Source organism: Trachypithecus francoisi, unplaced genomic scaffold, assembly GCF_009764315.1.
Source record: "Trachypithecus francoisi isolate TF-2019V2 unplaced genomic scaffold, Tfra_2.0 Lachesis_group5, whole genome shotgun sequence".
NCBI lineage: Eukaryota > Metazoa > Chordata > Mammalia > Primates > Cercopithecidae > Trachypithecus > Trachypithecus francoisi.
In genome coordinates, this window is record NW_022681470.1 from 24097428 (window position 1) to 24117492 (window position 20065).

General features: G+C 37.3%; 1 protein-coding gene across 5 annotated transcripts in view; it reads left to right on the forward strand.

Annotated features, from left to right (window-relative positions):
- The window catches only part of POU2F1 (POU class 2 homeobox 1), a 202141-nt gene that overhangs the window by 136421 nt on the left and 45655 nt on the right, over positions 1–20065 (forward strand). For 4 of the 5 annotated variants that reach the window (XM_033199634.1, XM_033199629.1, XM_033199632.1 and 1 more), the window contains 5 exons: positions 7444–7544; positions 12073–12126; positions 13852–13971; positions 16035–16223; positions 17979–18105. In XM_033199634.1, the coding sequence (XP_033055525.1) occupies positions 7444–7544; positions 12073–12126; positions 13852–13971; positions 16035–16223; positions 17979–18105 (591 nt within the window). The remainder of the gene's footprint in view (positions 1–7443; positions 7545–12072; positions 12127–13851; positions 13972–16034; positions 16224–17978; positions 18106–20065) is intronic. The other variant, XM_033199633.1, reaches the window with a different exon arrangement.

Consider the following 20065-nt stretch of genomic DNA (forward strand, 5'->3'; position numbering starts at 1 on the left):
TTACAGGCATGAGCCACCGTACCTGACCTAATTGATCTTTTTTTCTTTTTTTGTTGCCCAGGCTGGAGTGCAATGGCACGATCTCGGCTCACTGCAGCGTCTGCCCCCCATGTTGAAGTGATTCTCCTACCTGAGACTCCCTAAATCTACCTTAGCCATAATATTTTATCTTAGTAGATTAGGTTTGCTATTATTATTTAGTGTTTTTTCATATACGTTTATGAATGAAACTGGCTTGTATTTATATTTTTCACACTTTATCAGGTTATGGTATCAAGGTTATACTGGTCTCATAAAATGAGTTAGAAGTGTTTCTGGTTTGGTATTCTCTGGAAATGTTTGTGGAAGATTGGAATTATTCTTTGAATTTTTGGAAGCACTTGGGTAAAATCAACAAGGCTTTTTATTTTTTTATTTTATTTTATTTTTTTTTAGTGGCTAACAAGGCTTTTTATTCTCTTCTTGGGAAGATTTTTGCTTACCTACTAATTCAGTTTCTTTAAATGCTGTGGGACTCTATGGATTTTCTGTTTCTTCTTGAGTCAGTCTTGATAAGTTATATTTTCTATAGAGTTATTCATTTTTAAGTTTTAATTTTATTGACATGAAATGCTTCACAATATATTCTTAATCTTTTTATTATCTGCAGCATTTTTTTCTCTTTTTTTTTTTGAGACAAGTTCTGACTGTGCTGCTCAGGCTCGTCTTGAACTCCTCCCGTCAAGCAATTCTCCTGCTTCAGCCTCTCTGGAGTGCTGGAATACAGACTTGAGCTACTGCACCTGACCTGCAATCGTTTTTGATATGCCTTTTTTGTTACACTTAAATTGTTTGCTTGCTCCTTCTCTCTTATTTTCTTGTTCCATCTTACCAGAAGTTTGTAAGTTACAATGTGACAGGATTCTTTTGAAAGAACCAAGTTGGTGATTCTATTATGTGGAAGTTTTTTTATGGTATTCATTATTGGTCTTACCTTTATTATTACCTTTCCTCTATTTTCTTTGGATTTATTTCCCAGTGCTCTTATCCTTATCTTCTCTGTACCATTTAATAGTATTAAACCACTTCAACCTTGTAGCTTTCTCATCCCTGGCTCCTGAAACACACTAGTCTTTTTTTTAAAAAAACTAGTTTTAGATGTAGGGGGTAAACGCACAGGTTTGTTACATGGGTATATTGCCTGATGCTGAGGTTTGGGATTTTAATGATTCTGTCACCCAAGTAGCAAACCTAGTACCTGTAGGTACTTTTTTAGCCCTTGCCTTCTCCTTCCCTTCCCAGTTTTGGAATCCCTAGTGTCTGTTTCCGTCTTTGTATCTTACGTGTTTAACTCCCACTTAAATGTGAGAATATGTGGTATTTGGTTTTCTGTTCCTGTGTTAATTCACTTAATGGCCTCCAGCTACATCCGTATTACTGCATGGATTTCGTTTGTTTATGGCTGCATAGTATTCCGTGGTGCATATGTAACACATTTTCTTTATCCAGTCCACTGTTTTGGGCACCTGGGTTGATTCCATGTCTTTGCTATTGTGAATAGTGCTGTGATAAACATGCAAAATGCAGGTGTCTTTGGGTAGAACGATTTATTTTTCTTTAGGTATATATCCAGTAATGGGATTGCTAGGTCGAATGGTAGTGCTGTTTTTAGTTCTTTGAGAAATTGCCAAACTGCTGTCCACAAGGACTGAACTGATTTGCATTCCCACCAACATTGTGTATGTGTGTTTTTTTTTTTTCAGCCTTGTCAACATTTGTGGGTTTTTTTTTTCTTTTACTTTTTAATAATAGTCTGCCTAGTGTGAGATGGTATCTCATTGTTACTTTGATTTGCATTTCTGATGATTAGTGATGTTGAGCATTTTTTCATGTTTGTTGACTGCTTGTATGTCTTCTTTTGAGACGTGTCTTCTTTTGCCACATGTCTGTCTTTGCCCGCTTTTTAATGAAGTTTTTTCTTTTCTTGTTGATTTAAGTTCCTTATAGGTTTTGGATATTAGTCCTTTTTTGGATGCATAGTTTGCTAATATTTTCTCCTATTCTGTAGGTTGTTTATTCTGTTGATAGTTTCTTTTGATAGTTGGTTTTGGCCCCCAGTGTACCTATCTCCTCAGTCCTGTCTCTTTAGTTTAATTAAATCCCAATTGTCCATTTTTATTTTTGTTGCATTTGCTTTTGAGTACTTAGTCATAAATTCTTTGCTTAGGCCAATGTTTACAAGAGTATCTCCTAGGTTTTCTTTTAGGGTTTTTATAGTTTGAGGTCTTACATGGAAGTATTTAATCCATTTTGAGTTAATTTTTATATGTAATGAGAGGTAGGGGTCCAGTTTCATTCTTCTGCATGTGGTTAGCCAGTTTTCCCAGCACCGTTATAGGGTACCTGTTCCCCATTGTTTATTTTTGTTGACTATGTCAAGGACCAGTTGGGTGTAGGTGTGGGGCTTTATTTTAGAGGTCTTTACTCTGTTATATTGGTCTGTGTATCTATTTTTGTACCCATACCATGCTGTTTCATTACAGTAGCCTTGTAGTATAGCTTGAAGTCAGGTAATGTGATACCTCTGGCTTTATTCTTTTTTGCTTAGGATTGCCTTGGCTATTCAGGCTCTTTTGGGTTCTATATGAATTTTAGAGTAGTTCCTTTCTAATTAGGTAAAAAAATTTATGTTGGTAGTTTGATAAGACTAGTGTTGAATCTGTAGATTGCTTTGGGCAGTATAGACATTTTAATGGTACTGATTTTTCCAACCCTTGCACATGGAATTATTTTCTATTTGTTTGTGTCGTCTGTGATTTCTTTTTTTTTTTTTTTTTGAGACAGAGTCTCGCTCTGTCACCCAGGCTGGAGTGCAGTGGCTGGATCTCGGCTCACTGCAAGCTCCGCCTCCCGAGTTTACGCCATTCTCCTGCCTCAGCCTCCCGAGTAGCTGGGACTACAGGCGCCCGCCACCTCTCCCGGCTAGTTTTTTGTATTTTTTAGTAGAGACGGGGTTTCACTGTGTAGGCCAGGATGGTCTCAATCTCCTGACCTCGTGATACACCCGTCTCGGCCTCCCAAAGTGCTAGGATTACAGGCTTGAGCCACCGCGCCCGGCTGTGATTTCTTTTAACAGTGTTTTTATGTAGTTCTCATAGATATCTTTCACCTCCTTGGTTAGATGTATTCCTAGCTGTTTTTATTTTATTTTATTTTATTTTTATTTTTATTTTTATTTTAGTGGCTGTTGTAAATGGGATTGTATTCTTGATTTGATTTTCAGCTTGAACATTATTGATACATAGGAATGCTACTGATTTTTGTACATTGATTTCGTATCCTGAGTCTGCTGAAGTCGTTTATCAGGTGTAGGAGTCTTTGAGCACAATCTTTAGATAATTTTACTTCCACTTTTGCTGTTTAGATGCTGTTTATTTGTTTCTCTTGCCTGATTGCTCTGGCAAGGACTTCAGTACTATGTTGAATAGCAGTGGTGAGAGTGGACATCCTTGCCTTGTTCTTGGGGAAGTGCTTTCAACTTTTGACTGTTCCATATGATACTGGCTATGAGTTTATCATAGATGGCTCTTATTATTTTGAGGTATGTTCCTTCAATGCCTAGTTTATTGGGAGTTTTTATTATACAGCGATTTTGGATTTTATTGAATGCTTTTTTCTGGTTCTATTGTGATGAGCATATGGTTTTTGTTTTCATTCTGTTTACGTAGTTAATCATGTACTGATTTGTATATGTTGAACCACCCTAGCATCCCTGGAATAAAGCCCCTTGATCATGAGGAATTGACTTTTTGATGTGCTACTGGATTTGGATTACTAGTATTTTGTTGAGGATTTTTGCATCTATGTTCATCAGGGATGTTGGCCTGTAGTTTTCTATTTTTGTTGTATCATTGCCAGATTTAGGTATCAAGATGATGCTGGTTTCATAGAATAAGTTAGGGAGGAGTTCCTCCTACTTGATTTTTGGGGGATAGTTTCAGTAAAATTGGTACCAGCTCTTCTTTGTACAGCTGGTAAAATTTGACTCTGAATCTATCTGGTCCAGGGATTTTTTGGTTAAGTTTTTTGTTACTGATTTCATTTAACTACTCGTTACTGATCTGTTCTGGATTTCTGTAAACACACGAGTCTTGAAGGGTTTTTTTCTACTTTTCTAACTGCTCCTTCTGTTTCTCTGTGTCTTCACATCTCCTAATATAGGTGCTCCTATTATGTCTCCTAATGTAGGGTGCTCCTTTTCTCCCAGGCACACAAAACCAAGTGCTATTTGGTTTTGGCCCCCAATGTACCTCCTCCACATTTCTATCTCATACTTAACTTCCATTTGGGGTATGTGTGTGTATCTGTTTCTCTCTCCTTTCCTTTTAGTTCAGTTTAGGTCTTTATGTTTTACAAGAATAATTTCCATGTAATAACTACTTTCTTCTACTCATCACCTCCCAATGGAGCCTCAGTTGCTACAGTAAAAGAGGTTAACCTGCCTTAGCACCTTAAATTCCTCTATTTATCTGAGTAGTTGTCTAAGTATTCTTTTTACCTTACTACCTTTGAATACTGTTTCTTATTCTGTTATGAGGTGGTAAGTCCAGTGTGGCCACAACGGGAGACATAAGAAAAGCTCAGAAAAACAAAGTTTATAATACTCACAGGTCCTAGATACAGGAGGCACAGCGCACCATGCAGGGTCACATGGGGGAAGACACCAGAGTGGTGAGGAGGCAGAATATAGGAGTGAGTGGAAGGTTTAGGCCACTACCTTTCCTGGGGTTTTTAAGGGGAATAGTTAGGCTGAAACCTTTTTGCAGTGGCACGATCGTAGCTGGTTGCAGCCTCAAACACCTGGGCTCAAAGGATCCTTCCTGCCTCAGCCTCTGAGTAGCTGGAATTAGAGGGGAAAGCCACCCACTGGCTCTAGGCCACTACCTTTGTTGGAGTTTCTGTGGGAAAGTCAGGACAGAGTAAGCAGTTTAGGATTGGCTAACTTCAATAATTTTGGAGGGCTTTGAGACCACCTAGGGGTGGTCTCTAGTTGCCTGGTACCTGGCCCTAGGATGAAGGCAGAATATTGCCTCTAGAGTCTGATTGAGGAAATACGGCTCTAGATTGGTTAGTTTGTGTATCAAAGACATGCTCCTGGCTGGGCCCTTTGCTGTCTCCAAGAATTGACTAAACCTGGGAGGGGCAGTCTCTCCCCAGCCAGAAAGGTTTTTATGATGTCAAAATATCATTTATTAAAAATGTAAGAACATTTTACAATACAGAGACCGTGCCTTCAGCTCATCCTCCCCCCAGAGGCAGAACCAGGGCACTTAAATACTATGACCAGTAGACCATTGTACCAGAGATACTAGACATCAGTCTCTCTGTATTATTTAGTGCTTTGTGACTTATAAGCAGCTTTGATAGCATTTTTATGGCAACTTGAAAGTGGAACTAGTATATAGAATTTCCACAGACTCTATGAGAGTGGAATATTTGGTTCTCGAAGACCTCCTATTAGTAGCGTGTTAATCTTTTAAGTGCTTGTCTCTGTTTTTCAAAATCTCGTATTCTTTTAGCCTTGTTGATTTATTTAATATATCTTGAGCATGTTTCTCTAATGGTGAACAGTCTCTTTTTCCTCCAGTTTTATTGAGGTATGATTGACAAAATAATACAATGCTGTACTATCTTAAAATCTCCACAAAGGTACTGATGTCCTGCATAGGGATAGAGATAACAACTAATGACAAATGCACAACTTTAAAATAGTGACACTTCTACATGTAGCTTATGGAAGTGACTCTACTTGACTAGAATGTCGTTGTGGAAAAAAATAAGAAAAAATAAAGGAGGTGACTCTAATTACATTTTATTTTCATGCAAGTTTTCAATTACTTGACACAAGCCTGCACTCAATTTTACTAACTATATATGTCTAAGTAGTTCTATAGTTTTCTATTTGTGGAAGACTTTAGGAAAAAATATAAGAAGCGATTTTATGAATTTTTAGAAAATGAAATATTTATACATATCTAATTATCTCAAGGAAACAAACAGGGCTCTGATTCATGTGCTGTACCTAATTATTCATTCTTATTTAAGTAATACATCTGCCAGAAATTAGGATGTGCATATTGGCAGACGTTAGCACTGTCTTAGAAACACTGCTGTAGGGTTCTAACTTTGTGCTCTTCTGACTGGTCTGCTCTGGGTATGAGCACATAGGTGTAAGGATGGGAAGATGGGGTATTTGAGTGGTAGGAAATGGAAGTGTAGAACCATATCCATGGTCTAGACAATTCTTACAGATTCCTGTGGTCTGTTATATAGATTCCTGTGGTCTGTTATATTTTATTCAGTACATGATGTTCTGACTTTTTCTAAATAATAACCAGATATAGTAATTTGAAAACAATGTATTATAATACCTTAGAAAATATTTCTGAGTGTTAGGGTGGCATATCTTTCCATAAATTAGCCCTATTCTAATATCAGATCACAGCAGAAGTGGTTAAAAAGCGCTCGCATAACATTTTTATTTTCTTTCTTTCTTTCTTTTCTTTTTTTTTTTTTTTTTTTTTTTTTTTTTGAGACAAGTTTTAGCTCTATCACCCAGGCTGGAGTGCAGTGGCGTGATCTTGGCTCACTGCAACCTCCATCTTCTGGGCTCAAGCCATTCTCCCTCAGCCTCCAGAGTAGCTGGGACTTCAGGTGCGCACCACCACACACCTGGCTGATATTTTATAGAGACGGGGTTTCACCATGCCACCCAGGCTGGTCTCGAACTCATAAGCTCAAGCCATCTACCCACCTCGGCCTCCCAAAGTGCTGGGATTACAGGCATGAGCTATCACACCCAGCCTCGCATAACATTTTGAAAAATATAATTATAGCAGGGCCCTTGCTAATGAGATACATGCAGCAATCTGTTGTTTAGGATTAAAGGAATTAGTACAGCTATTGTTTTCTTTATGCTTATCATGGAAAAGGTTGCTTTTTGCCATCAGATTGCTATTCATTAAAGTGTTTGGAGTTAATAATAAGTCTTTCTTGCTCTTGGCAAAGTCACCAGTGAATTTCTTCTGTCTAAGCCACATATCAAGTAAGCTGAAAATAGAAGAGAGCCTCAGGGTCTCTTTGAACTCTGTTCCTATGCTAGCTGCTCCAGTCACTGCATTCACTTCTAAATTTTCACACACCATCTTATGATTGTAATTTATTATTTATATTTTTGTTTCTGTTTCTTAAGCTTTATCAGTGTTTGTGTACTTGTCATGCAGTCCTGCTTTTGGAAGATAAACCATTTTACTGTGTTTCCTTTCTTTTCAATCCCTTCGCCTTGGAGGTATTTAGGAAAGTACTTATGCAAAATAGGTGCCTGATGAATGTTGGTAACTGAAATCTAGTGCTTTATTTCATTTATTTCTTTTAATAGTTGTAATTATTTTGCTTGCTTTCTAGGCACACAAACCAATGGTCTGGACTTTCAGAAGCAGCCTGTGCCTGTAGGAGGAGCAATCTCAACAGCCCAGGCGCAGGCTTTCCTTGGACATCTCCATCAGGTAGGAATGTTCTGCTCTACCATCAGTGAGAGTGAAAGATAGAGGCATAACATACTGGGGCCTGAGGAAGTTATTTCAGAATGTGGAATCTTTTAACTTATTTAAAGCCTAGTGCTAATTATGTGTAATTGTGTAATTCTATTTGGTTAGTATGAAATCCTATAGTTTAGTTGAGTGTAGTCATTGACCCCACAGGTGTGTGGGAAACAAAAGAATTCCTTGTTGTGAATGGAATGTGTATAGTAACTGGTTTGCTGTTTTTATAAGTGGGTATCTGTGGCGGCTACCTGATGGTAGAAATTATCAAAATCATCCAAAAAGATGTAGCTACCATTGCCTGAGACCTGCTGTAAAAGGCTCTGAGCTGCAAGCTCATTTCTGTCCTCTAAAACAGTTCCAGACCATGACAGTTGATTTGGGCAACTACTCAGAGGCTTTTGCTTGACTGTGACCCCCGCCCCCTGGTTTGAGGTTCAAAAGACTCTGCCTCAACTTTATTAGCCTGTGTCACAACATTTTTTTCCTTGGGTCTAAAACAGACCATGAATTCTGTTCATTCATGTTTTAGCTATAATGTAGAGGGAACGGGAATAAAAAAAACAAACACTGGTACTCAATAGTTTTGGGATATGGAAGCTGATTAAAAATGGAAAACAGTGAAAACAGTTGGGAGCTAGACTATCAGAGTGTCTCAACCCCTTGACTTATGTTCACAGTTATATATTAGAGCAATATTTTGGTGGTCTACATGTGTTGATAGTCATGGTGCTAGTGATGATGCCTAATGATGGTGATGGTAGTGATTCAGTGAAAAACCTGTATGGACATAAGACCTCCCAGGTTACATATTAACATATTAAGTTACTGAGCACTGAATATATACATCTTACTAAAGTCTTTTCATCAAAATATGTCATCAGACCACCTAAACTAGAAAAGAAATTCTTCTACTTGAAAACAGGTAAAATCCTGGAAAGCTGTTCTAAAGCCCGTTGATTTGTTCACAGACTCAAAGGGATATCCTGTAGGCAGCAGTTACCATCTTCTGTTAGAGTGAGGCCTAATGGAACACTTTTACTCAGGCACATAGCTTTGTTTGTATATTTGAAATGGAAAAACTTTGACATTAACTTTCAGATAAAATATTAAGATGAATCAACATCTAAAATGGATTTAAAAATATTTTAAATATATCCTAGAAGAAAAAACTGTTTTCATGTTGATTTTTTTTCTAAGAACATATTCAAACCTCCACTAATTTTTCTGGGTTCCTAAGAGGAATAGCATTTTTGACAGAATTTAGTCAATTATTTGGACCTAGTAAGCGTCTTTCTCTAGCTTAAATATGTGGTGGTCCAAATGTATTAAAGACTCCCTGAGGGCGCACAGATGATGTGCAGTTTTCTCCCCACTGGGTCCAAATTCCGAGATGATTGCAACTCTCCCTGTACCAGCTCCGAAACCTCTAGATCTAGTCACTGATTACCAAAATCATAGACCCTTCGATACCACCCAGACCACAGGACTGCAAACCAAAGAATTTTACTTGAAATTGCGACGCCATTAAATCTCCCATCAAGACACAAGTCCTTGCATCTGATTAGATACATAATTAACAGTGTGACACTTGCCTTCTATTTCTGGCTCCCTTATTGACAGAATTAGCACCTTGAACCTTTCCTTACCATGATTATATAATATACATACACAAAACAGATGGTTTTAGGTCTGTTGCCCCATTAACTGTAAGTTCCATGAAAATGGAAACCTTTTGTTGTTTACCTGTATCCCAGCATTTACCAAAGAACCCCATAATACAACAGATGTTCAGTAATTATTTGTTGAATAAATTCATAGATGACTAAATGGTCAAGTATGAGACAACTGAGGAAGAAATGATTAGCTTAGCCTGTACAGTCTAAGATTTCTCTCAGGGTGATTTTTGAGCTGAGTCTTGAAGGGTGTTAGAAACTAGCTAAATGGAGTTGGTAAAGGAATGCTCTCTTTATTTTTAACTTCCTATTTTTAAAAAGCTTTCAAATCTATAAGAGTTACAACAATAGAACAGTGTTCATCTGAAAGCCCTTCCCCTAGAATCACCAATTGTTACTATTTTACCATATTTGCTTTATACCGTATGTGTATATGTATGTATGAACACAAATTTTTTTTTTTTTTTGAGATGAGGTCTTATTATGTTGCCCAGGTTGATCTCCAACTCCTGTGCTCAAGTGATCTTCCTGCCTCCTATATAACTATGATTATAGGCGTATACCATGGCACCGAGCCAAAAATAATTTTTTTTGCTAACTCCTTTGAAAGTTGCAGACATTGTAACCATTTACTTCTAAATAGTTTAGCATGTTTTTCATAAAAACAGCATTCTCTTATAAAACTACAGTGCAAATTTCAAATTCCAGAAATTTATCATTGATGCGATATCATTTTCCAATATTGGCCCATATTTATATACTTCCTGCCCACAATCCAGTCCATACTTTGCATTTAGCTGTCATGTCTGTTGAGTCTTCTTTAATCCAGAACAATTCCTCAGCATGTCTTTGTCTTTCATGATATTGGCATTTTTGAAGAATAGAAACCAGCTGTTTTATAGAATGCCCCTTTAACTTGAATATGTTTGATTGTTCCCTCAATGGCTGAATTCAAGTTACACATTTTTGAAAGGAATACAAGAGAAGTGATGCTGAGTCCCTCTCGGTGCATTCAGAAGCCATATCATATTGCTTTGTCCCATTATTGTGATATTAAGTTTGATTATTTTATTAAGGTAGTGTTTATCAGATTTGTCCACTGTAAATATGTTTTTTTGCCTCCTGGTAGGTAATACTCTGTGAGGCAGTACTTTAGACTGTATAAATATCCCGTTCCTCAACAAACTTTTACCCTGAAACATAATAAGTAAAAACCACATAAAATTTTTATCTTCTTCAAATCTTTGTACCTGAAGCTCTTTCCTTGGGCTCTTTTTGACTTCTTAGCCTTTAGACCTTAAACATATTATCTCTTCAGATAGGCCTCTCCTGATTACACTGTATTTTAAATGTGTTCTACATATGACTTCAGATTTGGTTTTTTTGTTTTGTGTTAGAGGGTTCTCATCTACTAACAGGACTAGCAGTTTCAAATAAAGGACATAGTAGTCAATGCATTTTAGCTTTTAACTGTTTACTGAGCTCCATACCAACATTTATATTTAATCTCAGGACATCTTGATGCTATGTGGTATATACAAAATGAAACTCATTATCTTCCCTGTCCCTGTTAGTGGTACTAACATTTTCTATTTGCCCAGATTTGAACCCTGGAATAATGTATGACTCTCTTCTTTTCATCTAAATCCAGGCAGGATCCTTATGTAGTGCATTGCAGAGACTTGCATGTTTCCTGCTTTTTATTCCCACTGCCACCATTCTAGTTTAGTTTTCCATTTATTCTAGCCTAGTTTATATTCTCTTTCTCCCTCCTCAGTCTTTTTTTGTTTCAGGACAGCAGTATACACTAGTTATTTTGTAGTGTTTCTCAGTTTGGGTTTGTCTGATTTTCATCGTGATTAGATTCAGATTCTATACTTTTGTTAGGAATGCAGCATAAGCAATGCTGTATTCCTCTCAGTGCATCATAGCAGAAGGCATGTGTCTCCTTCCTGATGACTCGTTTGTGCTCACTTGATTATTTGTCTGCCAGGTTTCTCCAATGAAAAGACACTATTTTACCCTTCGTAAGTATTAAGTATCATTGGAGACATAGTTGAGAATATGTAAATATCCTGTTACTCCTCAGATTTCTCACCCATTAAGTTATCCATTGATGACTCTGCCTAAATCATAGTTATTATCATAGTTGCCAAATGATGATTTTCTAATTCCATGTGTATCCTTATTTTCACATAAGCATGATTTGAACTTCCTGAATGTATGAAATGTGTTAAATGTTTTGACAGACTTTTATGTGTGGTTTATAGGATAGATTTCTTATTTCGGCTAAGAGTTTTAAGTTATGATTATAAATGTTTTAAGGACTGGGCTGTGTGGGTGTGTAAATATATTTCTACTCTGGTGTATACATGGGACATTTGAAATTAAAATAAGTAGATGGTTCTGATTGTTTCTAATAATAAATGTATATAGATAGCTTATTATATGTTCTTTAACACAATGTGGAAGATTAATTAAATTTTTAGAATCTAAGCGTTCTATGAATACAAACAGAATGTTATATAAGGAGCATTCAATACAAGTGTGGCATGGCTGATAGTGTTCATTTAGTGTGGGAAAACTTCTTCAAAAAAAGATTAACAGCATTTTTCTGTGGGACCAGTGGGAGTGGGTTAGGGTGAGTTGAGAAGGGACTTAGCTTGTTCATAAAGTTTTAACTCCGTAAGACAGACCTCTTTGTCTTCTCAGTTCTAGCTCAGTGACACGTAGTAGACCTAAAATATTTAGTGATGACAACCCCTTGTGATGAATGTCAACAGTATTAAACTAGAATTTCCCCTGATTACTTATAGGTCCAACTCGCTGGAACAAGTTTACAGGCTGCTGCTCAGTCTTTAAATGTACAGGTAAACTGGGACCTGGGATTATGGATCAATCTTTTATTTATTTTTTCTTACATTTTTCTAATTTTCTATAGTGAGTATATATTTTATAATAGAAAATGCTTAGAAGTATTACCTTTTTAAAATTAGTGGATCTCGTGAAGATTCAAATAATGATAATTATTGCCATTAATGAAAATCAATTTTATATTCTGCTACTGTGCATGAACCAGAGATGGACAGGAAAAGTCTGCTTTCAAAGTTTTATGTGTAAGTTCAGTAAAAATGTTTCTAAGTTATACTGCTATAACACATACCTAAACACACAGCCTAAAAGTTCTCTTAAATGCCAGTTTGTTTCCAAAAGGCTTGTTATTTATCATTTTTGATGTCTTAGGGAGACCTTGTAGGGCAGAGGAAAGAACACTGGACTGTTCACAAAAGTGTTCACAAAAACAGTTTGACCAGGTTTGCATTCTCATTCTGCCACTGACTAGCTGTGTGACCTTTGGCAAGTCACATAACCTCCTTGGGTTCAGTTTTTCTCATCTATACTTAAGTGGGGACATTTATAAGATTGCCAGGGTTCCTCTCCACCCTAAAATGTTAGGCTTCTAATAATTGTAATTAAACCTGTTCATAGATATTGGTGGATAGACAGTCAAAATGTTAAAACTTAAATCTGGCCACTTTCCTTCTTTGAACCATATGGCAAAACATGCAAAGTTCAAGTGTTAGGCATTGCTCTCTAACATTTCTATCAACCTGCTGGTTCCTTTCATTATAGTGTTTAGGTAACTAGCAGTCAAGAGAGAAAGACAGTATTATGGAAGATTGATTTCAGTGTTGCTAATGACTAAAGACCTTGGGTTGAGCATTTCATGAAACTCAGTTGAATATGGACCTAGTAACACGTGGGAACAAGGAGAGAAAAGAAAAAGAGATAATGTGACCTTACTTTCTGAGGGAGAGGAGGCGGAAAATTGCCTTGGTTGCCATGGTAAACTTTCATCCCTTAGAGAGATGTTGGCAAACAGGCTGTATCTCCAGTGCAGAATGTTTACAGTCCTGCACTGTAATTATCTCTCAATGACTGGCAGAATTAATCAGAGCATTTATGTTAATTAGCCTTGCTGCAGTCCCTAAAACAGGTGGTGGGAAATATGCAAATCTATGCAGAATTTTAATGCTTTGCATAACCAGTTTTAATTACCATAAAATTTTCTCTTCGTGGCCCTCACTCTTGACTGCAGCATTTTCTCTCTGAGCTTGTGTGTTAGTTGATGGGAGTTGCTAGATTTATCATTCTGTAAAATATTAGGTGGAAAGTTCTGTGGATCAAGCGATCATTCTCTGAGGTAGTATATGGAGAAGTTTCAGACTGACCACCAGGTGTGTTAAAATATTGGTGTGGAAGGTCTAATGTAGAGGTGAATTGAAAAGGTGTTCTTCCCTTTACCCCCTATTTCTAGAGTTGAGGAACTGGGGGCTATGAAAAATAATCTATAAATTGATGGGGGATGACTATTTATTTTTAAAAATTATAGTAGCAGCTTTGCTGGCATTGAAATTAAAAAGTCTAAAAAGTTAGTATGTGAAACTAGGAAGATACAAAGAAAAGAAAAGGTAAACCAGAACTCATGATTGAATAAGTCCATGGTTAAAGGATTCCTAAAAGATGGGGTTTTAAGTACATTTCTTTTAATCAACTATTTGCAATCTTTTATTTCCTACCCCACTCCACCTCAGTCTAAATCTAATGAAGACTCGGGGGATTCACAGCAGCCAAGCCAGCCTTCCCAGCAGCCTTCAGTGCAGGCAGCCATTCCCCAGACCCAGCTTATGCTAGCTGGAGGACAGATAACTGGGGTAAGTGTTCACTGAGAGAATTATAATAAACTTTTTCTGTGTCAGAAGTGCCATTGGCCAATATCTGATTAGAATTTTTCACCATAGCTGGCAGTAACATGGCTATGCCTGGCACTATTGTGTCTTTAAGGAACTTCCTACACTGTAGGTAGCTCTGAAAAAGGAATTATCTTTGTCATAAGTTTTCAGGATATCTTTTATTAGAATTGTGGATGCTCTGGATAAATTACAACTTTATTAAACCCCCGTTTCAGGTGTTGCTTCATCTTGCAATGGAGTAATTATCGTATAGTTGAGATCATTACGCTGAAAATGGCAGTTGTCCATTTGGCATTAAGACATCACTGCAGGGTAGAAGTTAAAGAATGGATTAGTACCTGCAAAAGAAAAACTTTTTTCTTTAAGTTACTGTGTAATGGTCTAAAATAAAACATGTGGCTTCATATCCTAACTCTGCAACTTACCGTGTGCCTAATTACTTCATTTTCCTCTACCTCAGTTTTCCTTCTGTTAAATGGAGATACTAATAATACCCATCTTACATTATGTTGTGAAGATTGGAGATAATACTATAAAGCTTACAGAACAGTGCTTTGCATGTAGCATTCAACAAATGTTGTTTATTTTTATACTTGATCTTAGCCAAAAGGCTGAGGTCTGTCATTTATTTTTTATTGTTAATAAATTGACCTGTGTGTGACTATATTAAGCTTTTAAGTTTTCAGCTGTCTTTTCTCTAAGGCATCATTCAAAATATTTTTCCAATGTTGAAAATTTGTGTATTAAATTATCTTTGTGGGGATTGGTTTAGGGCAATAGTAAGGAATAGTTATTACTCAGTTCACATCGCATTAACTCCCAAGAATTTTCTGGGTTTTTTTTTTCTCTTTCTTTTTTTTTCCCCAGTTGTGTATTTTGTCAGTGGACAACTGTTTTAAGAACTGTTGCAAAATTGTTTACAAAAATGCCATCAGTAGAGATGTATGTATGTATATATATTATATAAAAATTAAAAATATGTCTATACTTTATATATATACACATATCCCTTGAAGGGTTTTGAGTTTTTGAATGGTTTGGTTTTGAGCCTTATGTTTCTAATGCACAAATTATGTTTGATTCTTTTAGAGGAGGTTGTGGCACTAAGTGACTGTACATATACTTCAGAAAATTATGGTTCCGTCTTATTTGATGAATCAGAACATGTCACCAAAAGAAAAGTAGAACACACTTACTATGATTTAAGTGTGCTTGAAATAAGTTGCATTATGAAAGCAAGTTTAAATATGCTCTAAATACATTTCCTACTTTACTATTTGGGTCTTGTTTTTGGTGACTAGTGTCTACAATAGTAAGAGGGAGTTGGGATTCTAAGTTCCTGTGGCTGGAGCTTCTATTAAACCTGGGCATTCAGGTTCATTTGCATGTAAAGAGAACAGCTATCACCACCTGTTTCATAGAGATAATGTGTTGGGAAGGAGATGTAAAGTTGCAGAGACTCAATGCTTTCAATAACAGAAAAGATTGTGTTAGGGAGGGGCCTGTAGGGAGACTTGTAAAAGAAACAAATGGAGCTCATATTCTTTAGTCATATCTTTGGACTTAATGGAAATGATGGAATATGGCAGAGATTCATGCTAGTAGGAAGCAGCTGGGCCTTATCAGTTCTTTCCTTGGTTATATCCAGCATCCTTGTTCCTCATTCATCTGACTAATCACTTGCTGGTCGGTTGGGTGTAAATTTCTTTTCATATCCTGTCAGCGGTGATTCTTTTTTTTTTTTTTTTTTTCTTGCTTACTAGTTAATTACTTTCTTGACCAAACCCTAGGGCCCTGGACAAGCTTGAATGATTAAGTCCAGAGTGGGGACCACCATTTTAATTTAAATGTTCTGCTAGTAATGGTAGTTTGATCACTGATGAACATTTTAGCTGTCTGCCAAGCATGTGAAGTTGGGTAGCTGGGGACTAATATCATTTGAGTTACCTATTACAAACAGTTGGCTCGCATTAGGAGACTTTCTCCTTCAACACTTTCCCATTATGTTTTCTGATTTTGTTTAGCTTACTTTGACGCCTGCCCAGCAACAGTTACTACTCCAGCAGGCACAGGCACAGGCACAGCTGCTGGCTGCTGCAGTGCAGCAGCACTCTGCCAGCCAGCAGCACAGTGCTGCTGGGGCCACCATCTCCGCCTCTGCTGCCACGCCCATGACGCAGATCCCCCTGTCTCAGCCCATACAGATCGCACAGGTGAGTAAGGAACTCCAATAGCGGGGGCAGCAAGTGAGGAATAAAGTGGCAGGTTTTATTTAATGTTAAATTAACTTTTTGATTGTTAGTGTGGGGTCTTAACTGCCTGAGGAGCTCTGGATCAGTGAGGTAAGTGGTACCCTCCTTACCACTGAATTAGAAATAATGTTTGTTTGCTTATTGTAGTTGATATTATAAACATATAGCTGATTATTTGAATAACTATTTATATTGACAATTCTTGAATAATTAGCTGGCATATTTTTGAAGCAGGGGATTACTGTATTTATTTTAATTAGCTAATTACAGCAGACATGAATATTTTTCATGTGCTCTGCGGTGAATGTTGCCACCCATGTATGAGAGAGACAGTGAGTAATCTCTGCTATGGAGTGATTAACATTGTGGAGAACATGATTGCATTAGAATGTTGTTTGGTTTCAGTTTTCACATTTTAGGGCAAAGTATCTAGAGGTAATAAAAATTTATTTAAGAAGCGCTGGACATGGTGCCTCACACCTGTAATCCCAGCACTTTGGGAGGCTGAGGCGGGTGGATCACGAGGTCAGGAGATCGAGACCATCCTGGCTAACACAATGAAACCCCGTCTCTACTAAAAATATAAAAAACTAGCCGGGCGTGGTGGCAGGCACCTGTAGTCCTAGCTACTCAGGAGGCTGAGGCAGGAGAACGGTGTGAACCTAGGAGGCGGAGCTTGCAGTGAGCCGAGATTGCGCCACTGCACTCCAGCCTGGGTGACAGAGCGAGACTCCATCTCAAAAAAAAAAAAATTTATTTAAGAAGCATACACAATAGTACCAAGGAGGAAAATAAATAAAATATTTTATTTCAAGAAGAGGAAAAAGGTATAAGTAGTTGTATTAGTAAAATATATGAAGAGTTATGAGTCTGATTGTTAGACAGCTGTCTTTATACCTGTCAGAAAAGACTCAGAAATGGACTTAACTTGTAGCAAGAATTTGACTAACTATTTAAAAAGAACTAACTATAAGAGTAGAGATATCAGACTAGTCTTTATACAGTCTTTATCAAGATAATGTTTTGATTTTGGCCACTTTCTCATCACCAAATAAATGTTTTTAGTGCCAGCTGTGAGACCTTATATGAACATTAGTCTTAATAAGGTAATGTACATGAAACACTTTGAAAATTATAAAATAGTAGGCCAATGTAAGGTGCTATTGTTGTTAGGGATCAAATTTTTACATGGATAGCTATTTTTTGTTTTAAAAAATTGAATACTTTAGAACATGTGGAAAAGGGCAAAAAAATTGAATACTGACCAGTTAAGCTAGATAAGCTGTTGTCAAATGTCATAAGTCATTATAGGCCCTTTATTGATGGAAATTCAGACACAATGCGATCAATTTTTATGTCAGAGAATATCAAATATTTAAAAACTATTTTCTCACTTGATTTTTAAAACTGGTCTTTATGTGATAAAAAACAGAAGTATATTTGTTCTGAGGGAATTTTAAAGAACCTTTGAAAATTAGGCTTATCATAACAATCTATGTCAGTCCACACAAATAGTAAGTAAGTTGCAGAGGCTCCAGGTTGCTTCACATGCTTTGTCAATCACACACACAGCATACCCTGTTTGGAATATGAAAGCATGCCAAGTATTTACTTTTCTTTATTTGGAGGTGACAGAAATCATCAGCTGGAAGCCTTATAATTAAGTGAACTTTTATTTCAGAATCTTCAATCCATGTTTTAATTCTAATTTTTCAGGATCTTCAACAACTGCAACAACTTCAACAGCAGAATCTCAACCTGCAACAGTTTGTGTTGGTGCATCCAACCACCAATTTGCAGCCAGCGCAGTTTATCATCTCACAGACGCCCCAGGGCCAGCAGGGTGAGCTCCTCCTCAGAGCTTATTAGTGATATACCAAGGCTGTTCACTGAATGTTACACATGCATGAGCTACTGTCATTTTGGCCCTGAAACTATTAGAACAATGTTTTTATTAAATTTTGGTTGATTATAAACTTTTGTTTAAAAAAAAGATTTTTTTTTTTTTTGTCATAAATACCACATTATTGAAGGTTGTCCTGAACTGCCATTCATCTGCTTAATCACTAAGGAAGAACCAAGAGTTTGGCCAAAAGTCTAAGTGAAATTATTCAACATGCCAAACATAAATTGGATAAGTTGCTGCTAGTGTTTTAATTGTTTTTCATGGAAGTGTATTCAAAGAATATAGACTGAGTGTTAAAAGTATGTGCTTCTAACCATTGTTTTTTAATTTAAGGAGGAAAGGCTTATAGAACTACAAATTTTGTGAGTTATAAAAAACATCTTTGAGTCCTTTGAGTGGTAAATATTATATAATTAATATATCAAACAACCAATCGTGTGTAAGGTCAGTTAATGTAATCAGGGTGGAGAGTGTTAGAGTATCAAGGCTTCAACCCAAGGAACATTAGTACATCACTACTGATTCTTTATTATTTCTAAGCGGGTTTTTTTGCCTTTTTTCTTCTTAATCATTCATTCCAAAGTCTTTTGTCATGAAATAATTATTCTAGCATATGTTCAAGATTCAAAGATGAGTAATTCAGTGTTTACTTGCAGAGAGCTCACAATTTGGTGGCAGGGAAACAGACCTAAATTGTGTTAGACTTGATATGCACAGAATGCTATGGGAACCAAGCAAAGAGACCCCTATAACTTTGTGCTCAGATAAGTCTTCACAGTGAATTTGGGAAAATGCATTCATAGGCTTACAAAAGGGAGAATGTCAGTCTTGGAAAATGAACAGCATTTGCAAAGCTTAGAAACATGGGAGAAAAATCAATAAGCTGTGTTAGAGAACTATAAGTAGTGCCTTACAATGGCAGAATAAGTTTGCATATACAGGTAATAGTGAAATTTGAGCCCAGAAAGATTAGCAGAGACCAGATCATTAAAGAACCTTAGATTAAGTTTCCAGGAGTTTGATCTTAAATCCTATAGCTTAGTGCTTCCTAAGATTGATATATTTAAGAGTCACTTGGTGGCCGGGCATGGTAGCTCACACCTGTAATCCCAGCACTTTGTGAGGCCAAGGCAGGCAGATCACAAGGTCAGGAGATCGAGACCATCCTGGCTAACACGATGAAGCCCCATCTCTACTAAAAATACAAAAAAATTAGCCAGGCGTGGTGGTGGGTGCCTGTAGTCCCAGCTACTCAGGAGACTGAGGCAGGAGAATGGCATGAACCCAGGAGGCGAAGCTTGCAGTGAGCCAAGATTGAACCACTGCACTCCAGCCTGGGCAACAGAGAGAGACTCCATCTTTTTTTTTTTTTTTTTTTTTTTTGAGACAGAGTCTCGCTCTGTCGCCCAGGCTGGAGTGCAGTGGCCGGATCTCAGCTCACTGCAAGCTCCGCCTCCCGGGTTTATGCCATTCTCCTGCCTCAGCCTCCCGAGTAGCTGGGACTACAGGCGCCCGCCACCACACCTGACTAATTTTTTTGTATTTTTAGTAGAGATGGGGTTTCACCGTGTTAGCCAGGATGGTCTCCATCTCCTGACCTCGTGATCCACCTGCCTCAGCCTCCGAAAGTGCTGGGGTTACAGGCGTGAGCTATGGCGCCTGGCCAAGCATTGGTTTTTTAAAAGTTCTAAACCTCTAGGGGCCCTTTCAGCCTTTTCAGCTGACCTTGTTTGGGGGTAAAACGTAAGGTTTGAATTTGTTTACATATCTACTTTTGTCTCTTACAGATTAAACTAACTTTCATTGTTTAAAGAAACTCATTTCTGACCTTTGTGCTCTCTACTCTTTTTTTTTTTTATTTTTTTGAGAGGGTGTCTCATTTTTTCACCCAGGCTAG